The sequence below is a fragment of the Lepidochelys olivacea genome, assembly GCF_965140295.1.
Source record: "Lepidochelys olivacea isolate rLepOli2 genome assembly, chromosome: 6".
NCBI lineage: Eukaryota > Metazoa > Chordata > Testudines > Cheloniidae > Lepidochelys > Lepidochelys olivacea.
In genome coordinates, this window is record NC_140416.1 from 11,910,482 (window position 1) to 11,929,333 (window position 18,852).

At 43.7% G+C, this 18,852-nt stretch overlaps 1 protein-coding gene across 1 annotated transcript in view; it reads left to right on the forward strand.

Moving 5' to 3' along the window:
• Positions 1-18,852, forward strand: part of DAGLA (diacylglycerol lipase alpha) — a 45,678-nt gene that overhangs the window by 24,231 nt on the left and 2,595 nt on the right. The window contains exons 10-18 of the mRNA XM_084631082.1: positions 162-245; positions 416-493; positions 5,686-5,766; positions 8,728-8,870; positions 10,382-10,450; positions 11,619-11,691; positions 14,058-14,254; positions 14,681-14,810; positions 15,981-16,162. Of these exons, the coding sequence (XP_084487208.1) occupies positions 162-245; positions 416-493; positions 5,686-5,766; positions 8,728-8,870; positions 10,382-10,450; positions 11,619-11,691; positions 14,058-14,254; positions 14,681-14,810; positions 15,981-16,162 (1,037 nt within the window). The remainder of the gene's footprint in view (positions 1-161; positions 246-415; positions 494-5,685; positions 5,767-8,727; positions 8,871-10,381; positions 10,451-11,618; positions 11,692-14,057; positions 14,255-14,680; positions 14,811-15,980; positions 16,163-18,852) is intronic.

Sequence of the window (18,852 nt, forward strand, 5' to 3'; positions counted from 1 at the left end):
GCTGACCTTGAACAGTCCAGAGGGGAGATCTGTCATGCAGATGGTCTGCTTCCCTCTAGCTGGGAGGGAAAGTGTGTGTGTGTGTGTGGCGGGGGGGGGGGGGGGGGAAATCACAGCTAGGTGGGGCTGAAGGTTTTAACAGGGTAATGTATTTTACCCAGGTCTATGAAACTCCTTTCTATGTGGCTGTGGACCATGAGAAGAAGAAGGTGGTCATCAGCATCCGAGGAACTCTGTCTCCAAAGGTATGGATGCTCTGTGATGGAAGTCTCCTGGCGTTCACCCTCACCAGCATGCACCCAGCTTATGCTTGGTCCTTGGGAATCTCCTTCGGTACAAGCAGAGAGTTCATTTCACCCTCTTGCTGTCTTTCTTTCTCTCAGTCTCTGAACTGTATTGGTTTCTCTCCCTCCAGGATGCCCTGACTGACCTGACAGGGGATGCAGAGCGCCTCCCAGTTGAAGGTCACCATGGAACCTGGCTGGGACACAAGGTACTCAGAAAATGCTGCTTATTTTGGCCTTCTAATTTTACAGTGTAATCCCAACCCCTGTCCCCCAAAATGTTGTAAGATTTATTAATTATTTGAGAGCCTTGGATTAAAAAACTGGCTGTATCATGGCCAAGTGGCATTATTAAAACCCCCAAAATCTTCTAAGGTCACTGTGCCATTAATCAAAGAAAAGAAAGATACACAATTAATAAAAATATGACTTTAATAAAAGGAATCTGTTAAGGTGGAAAACAAAATCACTGACAGCAAATTCTGATAAGCTCAGTCGGAAGAAAAATAAATTTAGCCCTGACAGAGTGTAACAGTCTCAGTGTTGCAAGGCAGATGGTCACCGACCCACACCAGAGCCTCATCTCTATTGAGAAAACTTACACTGGTGTAACAAAATTGATGTAGCATGTCTATATTAGAGATCTGGCCTGGTGTAACTAAATCGATTTAGTTAGTATAGACAACACCTTTGACCCCAGGACAGCAAAGTGCTAAATTTAAAGCATGTGCTTAATTTTAAATACATGAGTATCTTAGTCAAAGGGACTAATTCCATGCTTAATGTTAAGCACATGCTCAAGTCCTTGGCTGGACAGTGGTCTAATATCCTGATCCGGAACGGGGGGTGGGTTAGCTCAGTGGTTTGAGCATTGGCCTGCTAAACCCAGAGTTGTGAGTTCAATCCTTGAGGGGGCCATTTGGGATCTGGGGCAAAAATTGGGGATTGGTCCTGCTTTGAGCTGGGGGTTGGACTAGATGACCTCCTGAGGTCCCTTCTAACCCTGATATTCTGTGATAATGTGAAGACTTGCTCATGCAGGTAGTTCTTATTCACATGCATACTGTCACTGGGACTCTTGTGTTTGGTTAAGGATTATATCTATGGATAGGCTTTCAGAATGGGGCCATATTGTTGAAACCAAGGTTGCATTCTTGCTCTTGTAAATGTGAATGCTGTGTTTTAAGCTTCCGAAGTAACAAAAATTAATCAGCATAACAAAATAATATTCAGAAATAAATGAAGTAATGTTTTTATCATATAATTGGCATTCAGAAATTTAAAGTCTGTGCTGCTCGTTTCATTTACTAAATATTATGCTTATCAAAAGGAGCTAGCGCTAACATCTCCTGCTGTTCAACTAATGCATTTTGTTCAAAATTACGTAGTATAATAATAATTGTAAACAATTTTTATGAAATAAAAAAGATAAAATGTAAATCCAAATGAAAATGACATTAATAAAATGAAAATCTAAGTTACAAGTATCTTATTATCTATTGTGCAAATCTAAAATCCATGTTAGAGATAAAGATTTTCTCTTGACTGATCTTTTTCGAATATTTGCATAAATATGTCTGATTTTATTACATATTTTATCAGAGCATTTGCTTTTTTCTTTTTGTATTTTTGTTTGGCCTTTTTATTAAAATTTTCTTTGCTATTCTTTGATTAATGGCTTCGCAACTTCAGATATAACTAAAAGAAGTTTAGTTTGTTTTTTATTTTATAAAAACAAATTATAATTATAAAATATATTTGACTATATTTTTCAGATCTTAGATAACCCCCAATAATAAATAGCAAAGACATATATAACTGTATTTTAAAATACTGTTATCAGGCCTGCTGACGGGGGGTGGAGGGGGCGATTTAAAAGGGCCCAGGGGCTCCCAGCTCGTGCCACAGTAGCAGTGGTGACATCTGGGAACGGGCCGCAGGGCTCCTAGGCACACGAGACCGCTCCGGGTCCTGCAGGCCAGTGTGATTGGCCAGCATGGGCAGTCCTGGAAGTGACGGATTTGTCACTTCCGCCCTGGGCCCCACCCCCTCAGGGAAGGCCCTGGGCCTGGGGCCCAGAATTTCTGTTGGCGGTCCTGACTGTTATTAATATGAATTACTAGATAATTAAAAGCTATTGGCTCCCAAGAAAGACTAAATAAGATAATATTTTGTATGTCTCTTGATACATTTTTAATATATTGTATAAAAATCAAAAGTTAATGTGAAAATAAATGAAGTGCTTCACTCATACTCACATGTATCTTTGACAAAAGTATATGGCAGTATTGGGACTTACCATAAGTTGTTTTGTTTTCTTGTGTTGATTACTTTTTCACACATACACAAGTAACAGGAATAACCCACCTCCGTTTGCTGAGCCAGTTCACTGTTCTGTTTCATGTACAGTTTATCATGTGATCTACAATTGGAAACTCTTGACAGGTTTGTACTGACCTCACCACCGATTCATTACAACTACAATAGGAAGGGAGTGGTTGAGTCACATCTGTTGTCATAGTTTCATTAGTTAAGAATGACCTGTGCTATTGCTGGGGCCTTGACTATATCTATATTCAAGGTTGGCCGGTTATCATTGCAAAAGTAGTGTAAAATCACAAGTCTATGGGAAAAATAATTTTAAAAAAAGTCATAGGGTTACATTATATTGAGCAAAATGCCCTTAAAACTCAATCTAGTTGTAGTCATATTGATCCCAGGATATTAGACAAGATGGTGAGGTATACCTTTTATTGGACCAACTTCTGCTGGTGATAGAGACAAGCTTTCGAACCATAGAAGAGCTCTGTGTGGCTCGAAAGCTTGTCTCTCTCACCGACAGAAGTTGGTCAAATAAAAGATATTATGTCACCCATCTTGTCTTCTTAAAACTTAGGTTATTCTTTCATGGTCCAGTGCAATGAACATATCTAGAGCCAAATAGCTAAAGAAGAAATAAAATAATAAGGTAACAGAGGAATCTTTCCTGGTAGCAAGCTAGCCAGGGTGACAGACAGGGACCATGTCTTGTAACAAAAAGCCTTAAAAGTTATGGCTATGACAAATAGCATGCTCTTTTAACTATAACAGCTAGATACAACAGTTCCTAATAACAATTAATAACAACTTCTCTTCTTCCAGTAGAGCCTATGTATGGATTTTCAGAAAGATTTATCTCTGGGGAAAATGTGAAGGGGTTTTGAGCTAGAGGGATCCAAAGTAATATTAGACTCCCCAGATTTCAAAAAGGAGTCATTTTTAACTCCTTAGAACTACAGAACAGTACAAAGTATTTTCTTGTAACTCCCCAAATTCTCCTTTCTGCCCCCTACCAGTGATGTGCCAGTTTTTAAATTAGGCCCCGTTTTTTATTCCTTCATAATTTACAGAATGATATCCCAGTTTAACAGGAAAACTAAATGCAGCTCTAACGATAATGATGAAGCTATGACTATGGTTCCATAATAGTAAAATGACTGTGTGTATTAGACTATCAATATCAAGAATATATCTATAAGGCTGACTAATTCAACCCAGTAGTAACATATCATCATGGATTCAGGTCAGGATTTTCAAAAATAGGAGCCTAAAATCCATGTTAGTTATCTAAATAAGTGACCTGATTTTCAGACGTTCCCATTGAAGTTAAAGATGAACAGGGACTGTTCTTGAATGAGGTTGAAGTTGAAGAACTGTCAGAAGGCCTGGAACAGAGACTTAAATGATCCTGATAGCAACTTTTTGATGATATTAGCATCACAGATGTCTCATTTGTAGGTTTACAAACTCATAAGTGTTCTCCTCTTCCCTTTCATTACCAATTTCATTCAGTTCAGTGGTACATTTGATCTTGAAGAATTTGAAGAAACCCAAGTTGCTGCACATTTTTGCAATGTGCATGGATCCCTTATATCTTAATGGACAACACTTGACAATGTTCACTTTTTACTTTAGAGCTGTTTTAGTTATTTCAGGCCATCCAAGCCCTTGTTTCCTATCATATTGTTCACCTTTAGGCAGATTGAGTCAGGTGATTCATTGTAATAGGGTCCTCTGGGGGCAGAGGGGCCTAGCGGTAAGTATCGGCTCGTTGCGGGGGCAGTGGTAGGGGAGTCTGGGCCTGCCCAATCCACTGGGCTCCCAGGGTCCTAGGAAGGTTAGCAGTGTTTGGCATCCAGCAGGGGGCCCTCTGAGCTACCTTCCCTGGGTCACTTCCTACCACTGCTTCTGGTCTCAGATAAGAAAAAAGAAGGAAACCAAAACCTGCTGGCCCTGGCTGGGCTCTGCATATGGTCTTGTCTCCTCTAGGAGGCTTCTCCAGCTCCTTTTGGCTTTCTGGGTAGGTCTGCACTCCTTCCCAGCCTCTCCCTTCTGAGCTGGGTTGCTCCCTTTTTAACCTGTGTCTCCATACTCTTGGGTTGGAGTGGCAGGGTTAGCTGGGCCCAGGAACTCCTTTAACCCCTTCCGTCCCAGTGTGGGGTTTGTATACCCCATCACATTCATACGTTGGTGTTAGCTGATCACTAAACACTAATCATCTCTTGCAGTGTGGATCAGCAGCCTCCATATTTACTATGGATAGAATGAGAAACAGCCATGTGCTGAATTCAACACTGTGTAGACTGAAGGCAGACAAATAAGATGAGCTGGCCAGCTTTCTATAGAACTGTGTTATCAGTTCCCCAGCCACCTTCCAGAAGTTTCTAGATTCTACCTAACTAAAGTCCCCCAAATAGTTTACAACTACAAACCCACTCTGATGTGTTCAGTATCCGTTCACCAGTGGACCCATTCCTCTACCCATCTGGGCTTCTAGACAGTTTTCTCACTCTCTGTTGCTAGTAAGCATAACAAGAACCTTGATGTTCTCATTATTTTCCCGTTAACTTGTTAGAATAGTTAACATTTTTTATTTACAGATTGAAATTAAGAGGAACATGGTTAAGGTGCTAGCACTCCGGAGATCCGGGTTCAATTCGCTGTTCTGCCAGAGACTTCCTGTGTGACTGTAAATACCAAAGATAGATGGCCTAATGTTCCAAGTGTCAGAAAGCTTTCAAAGACATGTTGGTTTCATACTTTGGAATGACAGTGGGCCCTAGTCCTGACTGGAGCCTCTGGGTGCTACCATAATATAAATATTTATTACTTCTGCTACTGTATAGCAGTTCACAACCATGCTAACTAGACACATACTTGCTGATACCCCAATTAATTCCTCTCCAAATGAAGTGAAAGGCTGAGGCAGTACTTTCCCCCATCACGCCTTGGGTGCAGTCCAGAGCCTTAGCTGGAAAGCTCACTAGGTCCTTGCAGTAATTTGCTAGCCTCTGTGTGTTGAGACTGTGCTGATATGCTAATGATCACATTTTGGTCTATGCTCTTTGGTGTCTGCCCTCAGGGAATGGTGTTGTCTGCTGAGTACATCAAGAAGAAATTGGAGCAGGAGATGGTGCTTTCTCAAGCCTTTGGACGTGACTTGGTGAGTCCTTGCTCTCTTGTGCCCCATGCAGAGTGTTTAAGAGATAGGATTCTCCTGTGCCACTGATATTGTCCCTCCATCCACACTTCCCTGAACTATCTGTAGTAGAATTGGTCCCAGGCACTCAAAGCTTTCTTCTGATTCCTGCTGATCCTAGCCATCAGAGCACCAACTTGTTACCCGTTACTCCAATGTCCTTGTTCCTCCATGCTCCCTGTTTTGAAGGGTTCTCCACACCAGTACAGCATAGCTCCAGAGCTAGTTTTCAAGGCAAGGAAGTCATCCCATAGTGACACAGAGCAGAGAAACATATGAATAAGACTAAAATCTCATGCCCATGGAATCCATTAGTTTAGAGAAAGACGACTGGGGAGCAGTGCCCACTAGCATTCATCTGGACAGCTCAGATATATTTTTTTGCATGAGCTGATCTTCCTGTACCATGAAGAAGACCATACCACAACTCCAGAATGCTGCCCTCCAAAGTGAATGTAAATTATACCACACTGACAGACTGATTAACTCTTAGCTAAGGGAGGGCTTCTCTGGACTGTCAGGTTCCTTGCCATGAGAAGATTTCCCTGTTCTCGTGCCCAAAGAAGGCCTTGGTCTGAAGACGGACTATTGGGATGTAGCAAGGAATCTAGAAACGAAAAAGGAGAGGAAGAAGGAAAAGAGGTTATCAAGGAAGGATGGCAGACTGCAGGACTCGATAGCCAAATACCCCAATGAGATTTCCACCTTGTAATGTGTGGTAAACGTATGGAGGGATGCATGGGTCACTACTCTGATGATTTCTTAATATGATGCTCTATTCCTTTCGCCGTAGAAAGTGGAAATTGGCCTTATTAAGTGAGTTCTTACTCATGAGAGGGAAATTTTCCTGCTGTCCCATAGATCTCAATAATTGCTGCCCAGACTTGCAAGAATATAGTGGTGTTAGAAGCTCTGATACCTTAATTCTCTCCTGCACATTGTACACACAAATCTTGTTTTTGTTCCTGTCTAAATAATACTTGCTCATCCATCACACATCAAGACAATTTAATTTGATTTCCTTTTGGTAAGATTGTTTTAAATATGATGGGTCCAATCTTCAGCAGGTGTAATTTGGTGTCGCTCGGTAGGATCTGGCCCAGGAAAAGTTAAGGAGATGTCTCCATTAACGTGCTACAGGGAAGCAACTTTGTGAAATAGTCAAGTGCTGTCTGAAGGACAACTTTACCAGAAAGAAGCTGAAGAAATGGTTCCTTGATGGACAAAGCATTTGTTTCACTTATTCTCCTAATAGACGCGCTGGCCTTTTAAGAATGCTACTTTAAACTGATAAGAAAAACAAAAACAGTATTGTAGAGATTGTTTCTAATGGTTCCATTTTGTGTCCTAGTACCAGATTTGATTTCCCATCTTAACTGGAGGGAAAGGTTTGATCCCTGACTTGGTAAACTTGGAGTACTGAGGATGTGATGGTAGACCTTCCTTTCCTCTAGAAAGCCTAGGGGCCCCTAGTGCTGCTGTTGGTCATGCAGAGAACTGAGACTCAGAGCTTTAATAAAGCCAACATAGCTTTTTATTGGTAAGCTTTATGATTCAGGCCATGCCTAGAGCTTCAACTTCTGAATATACACCCAATGCAATAGTAAAGGTCAGAAGTGGATTTTTTTTTATTACAAGAGTAAGTCTGCCAGGTATTGAGAATATCTGAACTCCAGAAGATGCAGCCATCCAAGTTCCAAGCACTAGTTTGAATTTCTCAGTTTTTGGCATCTGATTGGACCTTTAGTGGGAGATAAAATTCAAGGGAACAAACTGACATTTCTAGGAGCTAGGAAAATTAAGGACTGTGGGGCCAGATCTTGGTGTTTTCAGGAGTACTCTGGCTACATGAGCAAGGAGTGGGAAAGGAAAAAATGCCCACATTAGGGGATCAGACTGCTGAACTGAGAATGCATCAATTTTTCCATGCCTTCCTCTACCAGTGACTGCAACAAGAAAAGTCCAACAAGGCAAACAAATTGATCTGTGGAGTTCTCCATTCTGAAGATGAACTGATGGAGGTTGTCTATTCATTTTCCATTCTCCATGGGCACAGAGTCTGTTGGCCTGAATGTTGTGTTTGCTTTGTACTTAGGTGGCCAAAACCAGCAGCTTCCACTTTTTCACCAGTATAAAATGCGTAGTGTCTCTCTTCTTGGAGGAGAGATTGAAATTCCTCCTGGCCATTTATGTAAGCTACTATTACATAATTGTCACTCTGAACCTAGACAAGGTCAAGAGGGGAACTAGACATTTCATGGCCTTCCTGATCACCCTCAATTCCAGCAAATTTATATTCATCCTCCTTTCCAGAGTAGACCATTTTCCCTGACAAGTGTGCCACCCATTGGGAGCAGCCCAGTCTGTTAGATATGCATCTGTGGTTATTCTTGCCACACATATCTCTAAGGTTTCCCTCTGAAAAGGTTTCTGGCACTTGTCCCCCTTGTCTTGAAAATTATTCAAGTTGCCTCTGTGAATGGTAGTGGATGTGGTTACCCACATTCTATCTCCAGGCTGATGGATTCCCTGCTATGAGGAGACAAATTCACAGGTAGTAACAAAACTGTCCTACTCCCATCCATCAGATGGGGCATAGTTGGTGCCCTGCAAAGTTATGGATGTGACTCCTAGGATTGAGGGAATTCCACTTTCACTTCAGAAGAAGGGTCCTTCTGGGGCAGGGATGGGATTTGCTTGCTAGAACTGTCCATTGTGTAGCCTAGACTAAGGCAGCATGGAATCTGAATTCCACTACCACTCCAGAAGGTGTCATCCTACCAGGCCATAATTAATTTCTATTGGTGGAAGGAGAGAAGGTCTAGAGCACTAGTGCATGGGAGAGTCAGCTTTTGCTAAGCCATGGGAGCATTGTAGGAAGGTGCCCAAATTCTTCCAGTATCTCAGCTGGTCTTTGTTTTGCAGGGCAGAGGAACAAAACACTATGGGCTGATTGTGGTGGGCCATTCCCTAGGGGCAGGAACAGCTGCCATTCTGTCCTTCCTGCTGCGTCCGCAGTACCCATCGCTGAAGTGCTATGCCTATTCTCCCCCAGGAGGGCTGCTGAGGTATGTGTTGGAAGATGAGACCTGACTGGGGGGTTGCAGCTGATCATTATTGTGTATTATTTGTACTATGATAGCACACCAAGGCCCCATTATGCTTGGTGCTGTACTGAAAAATAGCAAGAGACAGTCCCTGCCCTAAAGAACTTACAGCCATGGGGGGCGATCTACTATAGAAGCTGATGTTGCTGTTGGTTGTGTCCAACAGGCCTGGTTCTATCTGTCTTGGTTTTGGATCTTGATTATGATGCCAGATGGACAGCTGCCCCAGACACTCACTAAATCTTTGAAGTCACATGGCACAGGAGTCCCCTGGATAATACTGTAGCTTCACCCTATTTACAGTAGCAAGCACAAGTCACAGTCAAGAGGCTGGCAGCCCAGACAATGTTTCCCTTCCCACATCCTTCACTGTATATTATGTGATTCAGGGCGCTGTGCTCCTCTGTCCATTGCAGATAGATTTACAGCAGGTGACTCATATAGTAGTTTAAAAAAAAATCACCCATCTTGACCAACATAGAAAGGGGTGTGGTCCCTTGAGTAGTCACGACTGTCACTGCAGGGGGTATTTACAGCAGCTGCAGAGACTCGTCCATCACGTTAGTCCTGGGTCTCTGTAGCACCCAGGGGGGGTTTCCATTAGGGTAATCACTCTGGGCATTATCCTTCAGGTCCGTTACCATGATAGGAGTTGCCACAGTATCTGTTGGACAGAGAGTCCTCTGCAGTGACTGTCAAAGGAATTATTCCCCAGGACGGTCACTGAGGGAACTCTGTAGCTTATCTATTTGGATTTCCCCTGGCAGAAATCCATTAGGCTGTGGTGGACACAACCATGGCTAGAGTGTGCTGTTAAACCTCAGACTATCCAATAGCTCTAGGGGGTGCCCTCACTTATCATATTTCTGATCTTCATTGCACTCTAACACAGTTTGCAGTGTTGTCTGTAGACTCTGTCATTTTACTTCTGTCAGTAGTGTTGGCCTCTAGCTATTGTGAATCTATCCACGATTCAGAGAGAGGCCAACGAAGATGTAAATCTCAATAATGAACAGCGATCTGGGAGCCTTGGCTCACTTACCTTGGGCCAGCGGGAGTGGTGTGGTGCAGAAAGTGATGTTCCTAATCCCACGGGCACCATGTAATGTCAGTCTCAGAAGGGCATGGGATGTTCTGTCCTTCCTACCTCTCTCAAGTGTCCTGGCCATCTGAAGACTTTGGGACATTCAATTTGAGGCACAATATTTGAGTACTTCCTTTCCCAAATGTATGCTAGGGCTATTAGTACCTGGGGCATAAGGAATGGATTTCAAGCCTTGCATCTGTGGAGCAAGGTGGAAACCCCAGATGCCGTGAGGAACAGAAATTGTGGCCTGCACAACACCACAATTCCCCAAATCCAGCCTCTTGGAAATCAGACCCTTCAGAGGCCAAGAGCAATTTGGCCATGGAGTCCTGGTCTTTGCTAGTGAAATCCTACTTGTTCTTCTTGGATCCTATTTCTCTTCCAGTGAGGATGCCATGGAGTACTCAAAAGAGTTTGTGACTGCTGTCGTGCTTGGCAAAGATCTAGTTCCCAGGCAAGTTGAAAAATCTCTGAATTCCTCACTTTAGTATCCACTTGTTCTATACCAAAGGCACCCGTTTCCTGTCTGAACCCCCCCACATCATATCTATCTCCAGTTTCCTCATTTACCTGTCCTCATGTGCTTCTTACTTGTCCCTCTTTTCCTAGTTACCTGTATTGCTGTATCTTTTACCTGGATACTTTTATTGGTGTATCACACACCTGTGTATTGGCATATCCCTCCCCTCTCTCTCAGTTGCCTGTATGAGTAAAAAGGTGAATATCCTGACTTCACAATTATGTTCATTGTTACATCTGATATATCTGTGCCATCTTGATAGTATCTGTATTGTCATCCCACACCTGTGTACTGTCTCCCTGGGTCCATGTTCTCTGTCATCTCACACCTGTGTACCCTCTCCCTGGTTACCTAGAGTTGGACATCTCACACCTTTTTATCATCACCTTGGAGACGTGTGGCCTAATGGCTGGGGCTTTGGACCAGGAGACCCAGGTTCTATCCCTAGCTCCACCATCAATTCATGGTGTGACATTGGACAAGTCATGTCATTTCACTCTGTGTCTCCCCATCTTTGAAATGGGGATTATGATACTGACCCACTTCTGTAAAGTGCTTTAAGATCTCTGGAGGAGAAGCACCCTGAAGTACTGAGTATTATTATTGGTAATCTGTATGATGACATCTCTCATCTGTCCATTGTCTCCCTGATGATCTGTATAGTGGTGTCTTACACTGCTGTACCATCTCCTTGGCTTACCTGTTTTGCAGTCTCTTATATCTCTAAACCATTTTCCTGGTTCCTCATATTGTGATGTCACACCAGGTACTATCTACCTGTCTCATGCCATCTCACTTCTCAGTATCCATCTCCTTGGTTATCTGTATTGTCACGTCTCATACCTATACACTATCTTATCAATTTATCTGTGGCTTCTTACACCTCATTATCTATATTGTGTAATCTCACACCTCTGTGATGTTTCTTGGGTCATCTGTATCGTGGCATCTCCCAAATCTTTGTAGCATCTCTTTATTGTGGTATCTCACTTTTCTGTTCTGTCATTCCCACCTCTCCTTGGTACCTGTGTTGTGATGCTTACTTCTCAGTAGTCACCTGTGCAGTTGTGGCTAACACCCTTTCTCTCTCTCTCTCTTCCAGGATTGGTCTCTCACAGCTAGAGGGATTTCGCCGGCAGCTTCTTGATGTTCTCCAGAGAAGTAACAAACCAAAGGTAAGAAGATTCAAATCCCCCTGGAATGAAAAGCCGTGACAATTATTCTCATGGAAACACCAGACCGAACAAATAGGTGGTGTCCTGAGCTGAGCCTGTTTAAGATCTCACACTCCAATTCTAGCTCTTCCTGGCCTTTAGTGAGCAATAGCCAGTAATGGACTAAGTAATGGAGCAGGTGTGGAGTTTTCTACCCATGACTCCATGGTCTCTGTCTGGTTGTGCAGTTTTGGGTTAAGTGGATTTGTTAACACTTTGGAGATGAAGGATTTATATGTATATTATGTCGTAAAGATTCATTTCCAGCAGACTGAGAAATGCCAGCATTCTAAAGCAGTGGTGTCCAACCTTATTATCACATAAACCTAAGCACAACCTTATGTGGGCCAAACAGATTCAACCTGTTTTAATAAGATTTAAAGTCACCCGTATTGAGTTATATTTTAAGTTCAGCTTGTTTCATATGTATTTAGATAGGTTGTTTCTATGTACAGTATTGTCTATTTACACACTTGTGTGAACTAAAATGAGGTAAACAAACAATAATGAATTGGCTGTTAATATATATTATGTTGAAGCAGGCTGTGGGCCGTCGGAAATGCTCTGGTGGGCTGTAGGTTGGGCACCCCTGATCTAAGGGATAACAGAAGCCTTATTAACACTAGTAGCAGTTTTAATATCAAGGATTTTAAAGGTGACCTGCAAATGGGGGAAAAGGACTCTGTGTCTTTTTGTGTGGTTGTGTAGCGTGACATGCTTGAAAAGGGTTTTTTTTGTTGGTTTGTGGTGTTTGTTCTCTGCTTGTTTTTCACATTGAAAATTCAGCTCTTGTCTATGCTGCTTGTCTTGCAGTATTCTGTGGGTATGTGAAACTGTTGGGATTATGATCTCACAAGGACCAGGAAACTGAAACCTAGTTAACTGAGAGGGGAAGTGGTTTTCATGCAGATTCTTTAGAACTTTGTTTTCTTTCTTTTGTTGCTAATATCTACTTAACTCAAATGCCTAATAAATAGGTATGAGAAAATATCTCTTTGTAAAAGATTCACCATACCTGGCCCTCCAATGCAGGGCTGATAACACTTCCACGCATGTCTCTGGCTCCTCTAAGGAAACCTTCAGCAAAAACAGGGAAGACAAGACTTTGCTATTTCTAAGGTAAAAACAAGCAGGAAAAAAAACTTGGGGAGTGGGGAGACCTTTTAACTTTCCTTTGTTTTCTGATTAAGCAAATAAGGGCACAAGCCAGAGTTTGTTGTTTTGGGACACTTTTAAAGTGTTATGTTTCAGAGTAGCAGCCGTGTTAGTCTGTATCCGGAAAAAGAAAAGGAGGACTTGTGGCACCTTAGAGACTAACAAATTTATTTGAGCATAAGCTTTCGTGAGCTACAGCTCACTTCATCGGATGCATGCAGTGGAAAATAAAGTGGGGAGATTTAATAAAATAAAGGGGACATCATCAGAGGGCCTAATCACGTCGGCCACACTATCAGAGGCTCATTCACCTGTGCATCTACTGATGTGATATATGCCATCATGTGCCAGCAATGCCCCTCTGCCATGTACATTGGCCAAACTGGACAGTCTCTACATAAAAGAATAAATGGACACAAATCAGACGTCAAGAATTATAACATTCAAAAACCAGTCGGAGAACACTTCAATCTCTTTGATCACTAGATTACAGACCTAAAAGTGGCAATTCTTCAACAAAAAAACTTCAAAACCAGACTCCAACAAGAGACTGCTGAATTGGAATTAATTTGCAAACTGGATACAATTAATTTAGGCTTGAATAAAGACTGGGAGTGGATGGGTCATTACACAAAGTAAAACTATTTCCCCTTGTTTATTTCCCCCCCCTACTGTTCCTCACACATTCTTGTCAACTGCTGGAAATGGCCCACCTTGATTATCACTACAAAAGTTTCCCCTCCTGCCACCCTCCCCCTCCCCTGCCCCCCCGCTCTCTTGCTGGTAATAGCTCACCTTACCTGATCACTCTTGTTACAGTGTGTATGGTAACACCCATTGTTTCATGTTCTCTGTGTATATAAAATCTCCCCACTTTATTTTCTACTGCATGCATCCGATGAAGTGAGCTGTAGCTCACGAAAGCTTATGCTCAAATAAGTTTGCTAGTCTCTAAGGTGCCACAAGTACTTCTTTTCTTTTTAAGGTGTTATGTATCCTGTTTAACCAAACCCAGCAACCGTCTAATGTGAAGTGACCCTAGGAATATGACACTGTGTGCCCCCTTCTCCCCTGGCTTTTTATCCTATTCTCATCGCCACGCTGTTCCTTTCTGTATTTTGGCATCACGATCCGTTGCATCACCTCCTCCTCCTTTTTCTCTTCTTGGACAGTGGCGAATCATTGTGGGGGCCACAAAGTGTATACCCAAGTCAGAGCTCCCGGAAGAGACTGAAGGGAATTCAGTGACCAGTAGCCGTCTCTGGACTCACCCCAGTGACCTAACCATTGCCCTGTCTGCCAGTACGCCACTCTATCCACCCGGCCGCATCATCCATGTGGTGCACAATCACCCTGCCGAGCAGTGCTGGTAAGTACAGCTGGAGCTGCAGCCATGCTGCAAGCCAGCCCAGGGTGCAGGGGCACGCTTCAGTTTTGGAAAGGGACCCAACAGGATAGCCTTCAGGAAAGCCACGGCATTCTTTGGCAGCTTGCTTTGTCTGTAAGTGGGAGTTATTTAGCACCATCCTGTGATGGTTGTGTCTGTCCTGGGGAGAAGATAGAAGGAGGGGAGATCTTGCATCACGATTGGTTAGTGTTGGTCCTGGGAGCAGTGGCAGCAGTATATGTAACTCGGCATCTCTTCTCTTTTACTTTCCCCCTCCCATTCTCCTGTTCTCTGTCTCTGACCCCCACTGTCTCCTTCTCACATTCTCCCTTCTTCCTCCTCTCTGACTCACATGCTCTCCCATGTCTCCACCTCTCCCTCTCTTTTGATCCCTGACTTCTATTCCAGTTGCTGTGAACAGGAGGATCCCACTTACTTTGCAATTTGGGGCGACAATAAAGCGTTTAATGAAGTCATCATCTCCCCAGCAATGCTGCATGAACACCTCCCTTATGTGGTCATGGAGGGGCTCAACAAGGTAATGCAGGGGGAGACTCAGCACGGCAATATAGCTTCTGAGTCCCAGACCCTGGGAGTGGCAGGAGATGGGGAGGTTCAACGAGGGTGTAAGCTGGTGGAGTCCCCACTCAGCTGCTGCAAACCAAAGCTACGCACTTGTTGGAGAGTCGAAAAGTCACGTGCTGGCACCTGGTTTTATTAATTCTTATACATAGTAGTGTATTCCAGTAATGCTTAGAGGCTCCAGCCAAGATTGGTGCCCATTGTACTAGGCATTGTACATACACATAGTAAGAGCCAGTCCCTGCTCTAGAGAACTTACAATCTAAATGGACAAGATAGTCAAAGAGTGGGAGGGGAAACTGAGGCACAGAGTGGGCAAGTCTGGCCCAGCATCACATAGCTCATTCATTGCAGAGCTGGAAATAGAACTTGGGTCTTCTGAGTCCCAATTAAGTGCCCTGTCCACTTGACCATGCTGCATTTCTAAAACAGCACAGTGTGAACCCCAGCCACAGCTGTCTCCTTAATCTTGTCTGCTCCTTGGTTCCTTCAGAACCTGCCCATCCCACACCCTGCTTCTCTCTGGCAAAGGACTGCTTCTGTATTCAAAGTTAATCTAATAAGCCACAACTTCCCCAGTGGGGCAGCTGTGAATAACCTGGAGGTCCCTGAGTTGTCCAGCACCTGCCAACATGCTGGAGCCTCTGCAGAATCTTTCCAATATTAGGCATGTGCATGTCACACAGCAGGATGTGTCTCAAGTCGTTGGGCTTGATTTTACAACCCTTATTTAAGTCAATGGGACTGCTCATCTGAGTGCCTACTAGCACACATGGGTAAGGCCTGTAGAATGGTACAAATACAGGTCCTAGTCATGAGGCAGTGGCATGTAGCTTTACCCAGGTCTCCTAGGCCCTGCTAATTGTGGGGCTACTACAGGCAGGTCCCTAGTTGCTTTCCCCTTGCTGGGCTCCAGCGGTACTTACTGACCGTGTGGCTTTGGTGTCAATATTTGTATAATATCAGTGTGTGTGATCCTAGGTATGATCCTTGCCTTTGAGATCCCTCTAGGCTTGCAAAGGCTGCTGATAAGAAGCAAATCAGGGGATAAGTATGCTTGTCTGGGTGAAGTTCAGAGGTCAGAACAGAAATGGTCACTGAGCAAAGCTGATCTTATTTTGACTAGGTCCTGGAGAATTACAACAAGGGCAAAACTGCCTTGCTTTCTGCGGCCAAAGTGATGGTGAGTCCAACAGAAGTGGATCTCAACCCAGAATTGATCTTCCAGAATCAGCCCCTGCCCAGCGGACCCTCATTACAGATCGGGATTGGAGCCATAACAGTGGACAGAAGGAACAGCAGCGTCAAGTAAGGATGTGCCTTTAATTTCCTTGAAAGCTTTACCCAAGGCCTGTGGACGGGTTGTTGCCTCCCACAGGATCCCTGATCACTGTGAAGCTGTCCTGCAGTGGCTCAAGAGCATAAGACCAACCCCTGTATAGATTGTTAAGGAGCAGGGCACAAACCCCAAATTGGTTGTGAGTTCTGTACTTAAATTTCACCAAGCTATTATCAAGTGTGAACTCCCCAAGCACTACATCAGCCTTAACATGGAGTCACAGACAGTCCCCTTGCGAACTCAGATCTATTTTGGCACCAAGGTAAGCTTACCTTCAATAGATGGTTCCTCCCACCAAAGATCCCAGTAATATTCAGGTTATTCCCAATCCCAAAGGACCAGTCACTTACCCCAGGTCAGTTGCATCTTGGATCTCATGCCAAAGACAACAGTTGTAGCCAGTCCTATAATTAACTATCTAAAGATGTATTAACTAAGAAAAGGAAATAGAGTTATTTACAAAGGTTAAAGGAGCTAAACACATACACACACAAATGAGTTACAGTGCTAAATTTCAAAAGGTAATAAAAGCTTCTATAATAAGCAAGCTCTCTATGTCCTTTAGGGCTAACACAGACTAGGCACTGCGGATCTTTTGCTTATGCTTAGTCTTCCTTGCCGCTCAGAGTCCAAGCAGCATAAAAGATACTGTTTCTCCTTGTTTGGGCCTTTTATTCCTTCCCCACTTCTGCTTCGAGTTGCAAGTTCAACTGTTGGGAGGAATTGTCTTCTCTTCCTGAGCAGGGCCAGGGGTGGATGGGCGGAAGCAACGAACAAAATCTTTCATCCTCTGATGTTCCACAATGGTTTGTCTGGTGTTGGTGGACCTTCTTTTGTTGGGCAGGAGCTAACATCTCCTATGGCAAAGTAGTATTTCGCTTTCGTTAATTCCTCTCTCCTGTCTGGTAATTTGCAGTTACAGAGCAAATACTTTTACAGTTATAGAGCAAGCACTTAAATATTAACTTATAACATGGGATACAGATATTATCAGTTTTCAGAGTAGCAGCCGTGTTAGTCTGTATTATCAGTGAGATTAATGCATGCATCAGTTTATAAACATTTCATAAAGTCTAAACACTAAGCACACTTATGTACTCTAATACCTACGTTAATGTTACCAACACACATGAGCCAGATTGGTTTCCAGTTCTGTATTTGTCAGTGTTCAGTTGAGACCTAAGGTCTTGGCATGAGCTGGCACCTGTGCTGCCAGCATCACAAGCACCCTTTGAAAAGTGTGACTGGCCCATGCGTGCAGTGTAGATTCAGTGGCTGCTCAAGTGCTCTAGGAAATCGAAGACCATATCATGCTAAAAGTCCACTGATACAGCAAAATGAAACCCAATGGTGAAAGGACATTGAAACTTTCCCTCTAACTCCAGGACAAAGGGGGGGTTTCCCTTGGGACAAGACTGGGATTCGGTGGTGGGGCAAAGCTTGCATCCCTGCAGAGTAGATTTCTATTTTCCAGTACCCTGTAAATATGATGGTGTTGGTAGTAATAGATGGTATCAATGGTAATAGATACGATCTGAGACGGTCATGGTGAGCAGAATGCTACATTTTGTATAGGTCTTCATGTAAAGTGTATCCCAAAATGTTTTACAGAGTAAATAACGTTATTACAGAAAATTGCAGAGGAAGAGAGAAGTACAGAAGCATGGGCAAGGGGGGAAGGTATGTTCCCAGCTGAGATGTGAAATGGAGAGACTGTAAGGCAGATGAACCCAGGAAGGCTGGCAGGAGCTGCAGAGAAGGCTGTCCTAGTGAGGGAGGCCAGATTAGTGAGGGACAGGGGCCAGGGCAGAGAGAGTTGGGAAGGGAGTAGGCAGTGACTGTGAGGCTGCCTGGAGCCAGACCATGGAGAGTTATACAAACAAGGAAGGTAATTTTCAGTCAGAACCAGAAGTGAATGGGGAGCCAGTGGAGTTGTGTAGGGGAAAGGGAAGAAGTGTGGTTGCACTCCTTTTTACATGTGTGAGGGTTGGGGCATATGCACGTGCTGGGGTTGGCAGAGCTGGGACTGGGGAGTTCACAGAACGAGAGTTGCAAGTAGTCAAGGTGAGAGGAGGAGAGGACTTGGATGAAGACTGCAGAAAATATGAAGTTGAGGGAGTGACTTATGGACATGGTTGCGTTGGAGATAGGCCAGTATGCAGACATGATAGATGGAGTAGGAAGACTATAGACAGTTGGAGCAAATGGGGGTGAAGAGACGGAGCTGTGCTTGAAGGGGCCACTTCTACCCCAGAAAAGGACTTCTGTTTCTGAGATTTCAGATAAAGGAAGCTGAGAGGAAGCCGTGCACTTATCTGGCTAAGACAGATAGGGAGGCCGAACATGATGGAGTCATTAAGGGTTTTGAAATCTGCACCCCGGGATAAAACTGAGTAGTATCTGAAGTTAAAGAAAAAGAGGAGATGAGAAGGGAGGAGAAGACTGGAAACAGAGGGATTCTAGGCCCTGAGCAGGAGCCATCACCAGAGACAGAATGAGAGGCTAGGCAGGGGCAGAACCATGACAGTAGAGCAGCCAGAGGAGGGAGCAGTCCTGCCATGAGAGCAGGGGACTGGACTAGATACGACCTCTCAAGGTCCTTTCCAGTCCTTGATTCTGTGATTAGTGAAGGCTACAATGAAGCCAAAAAGAGGGAGAT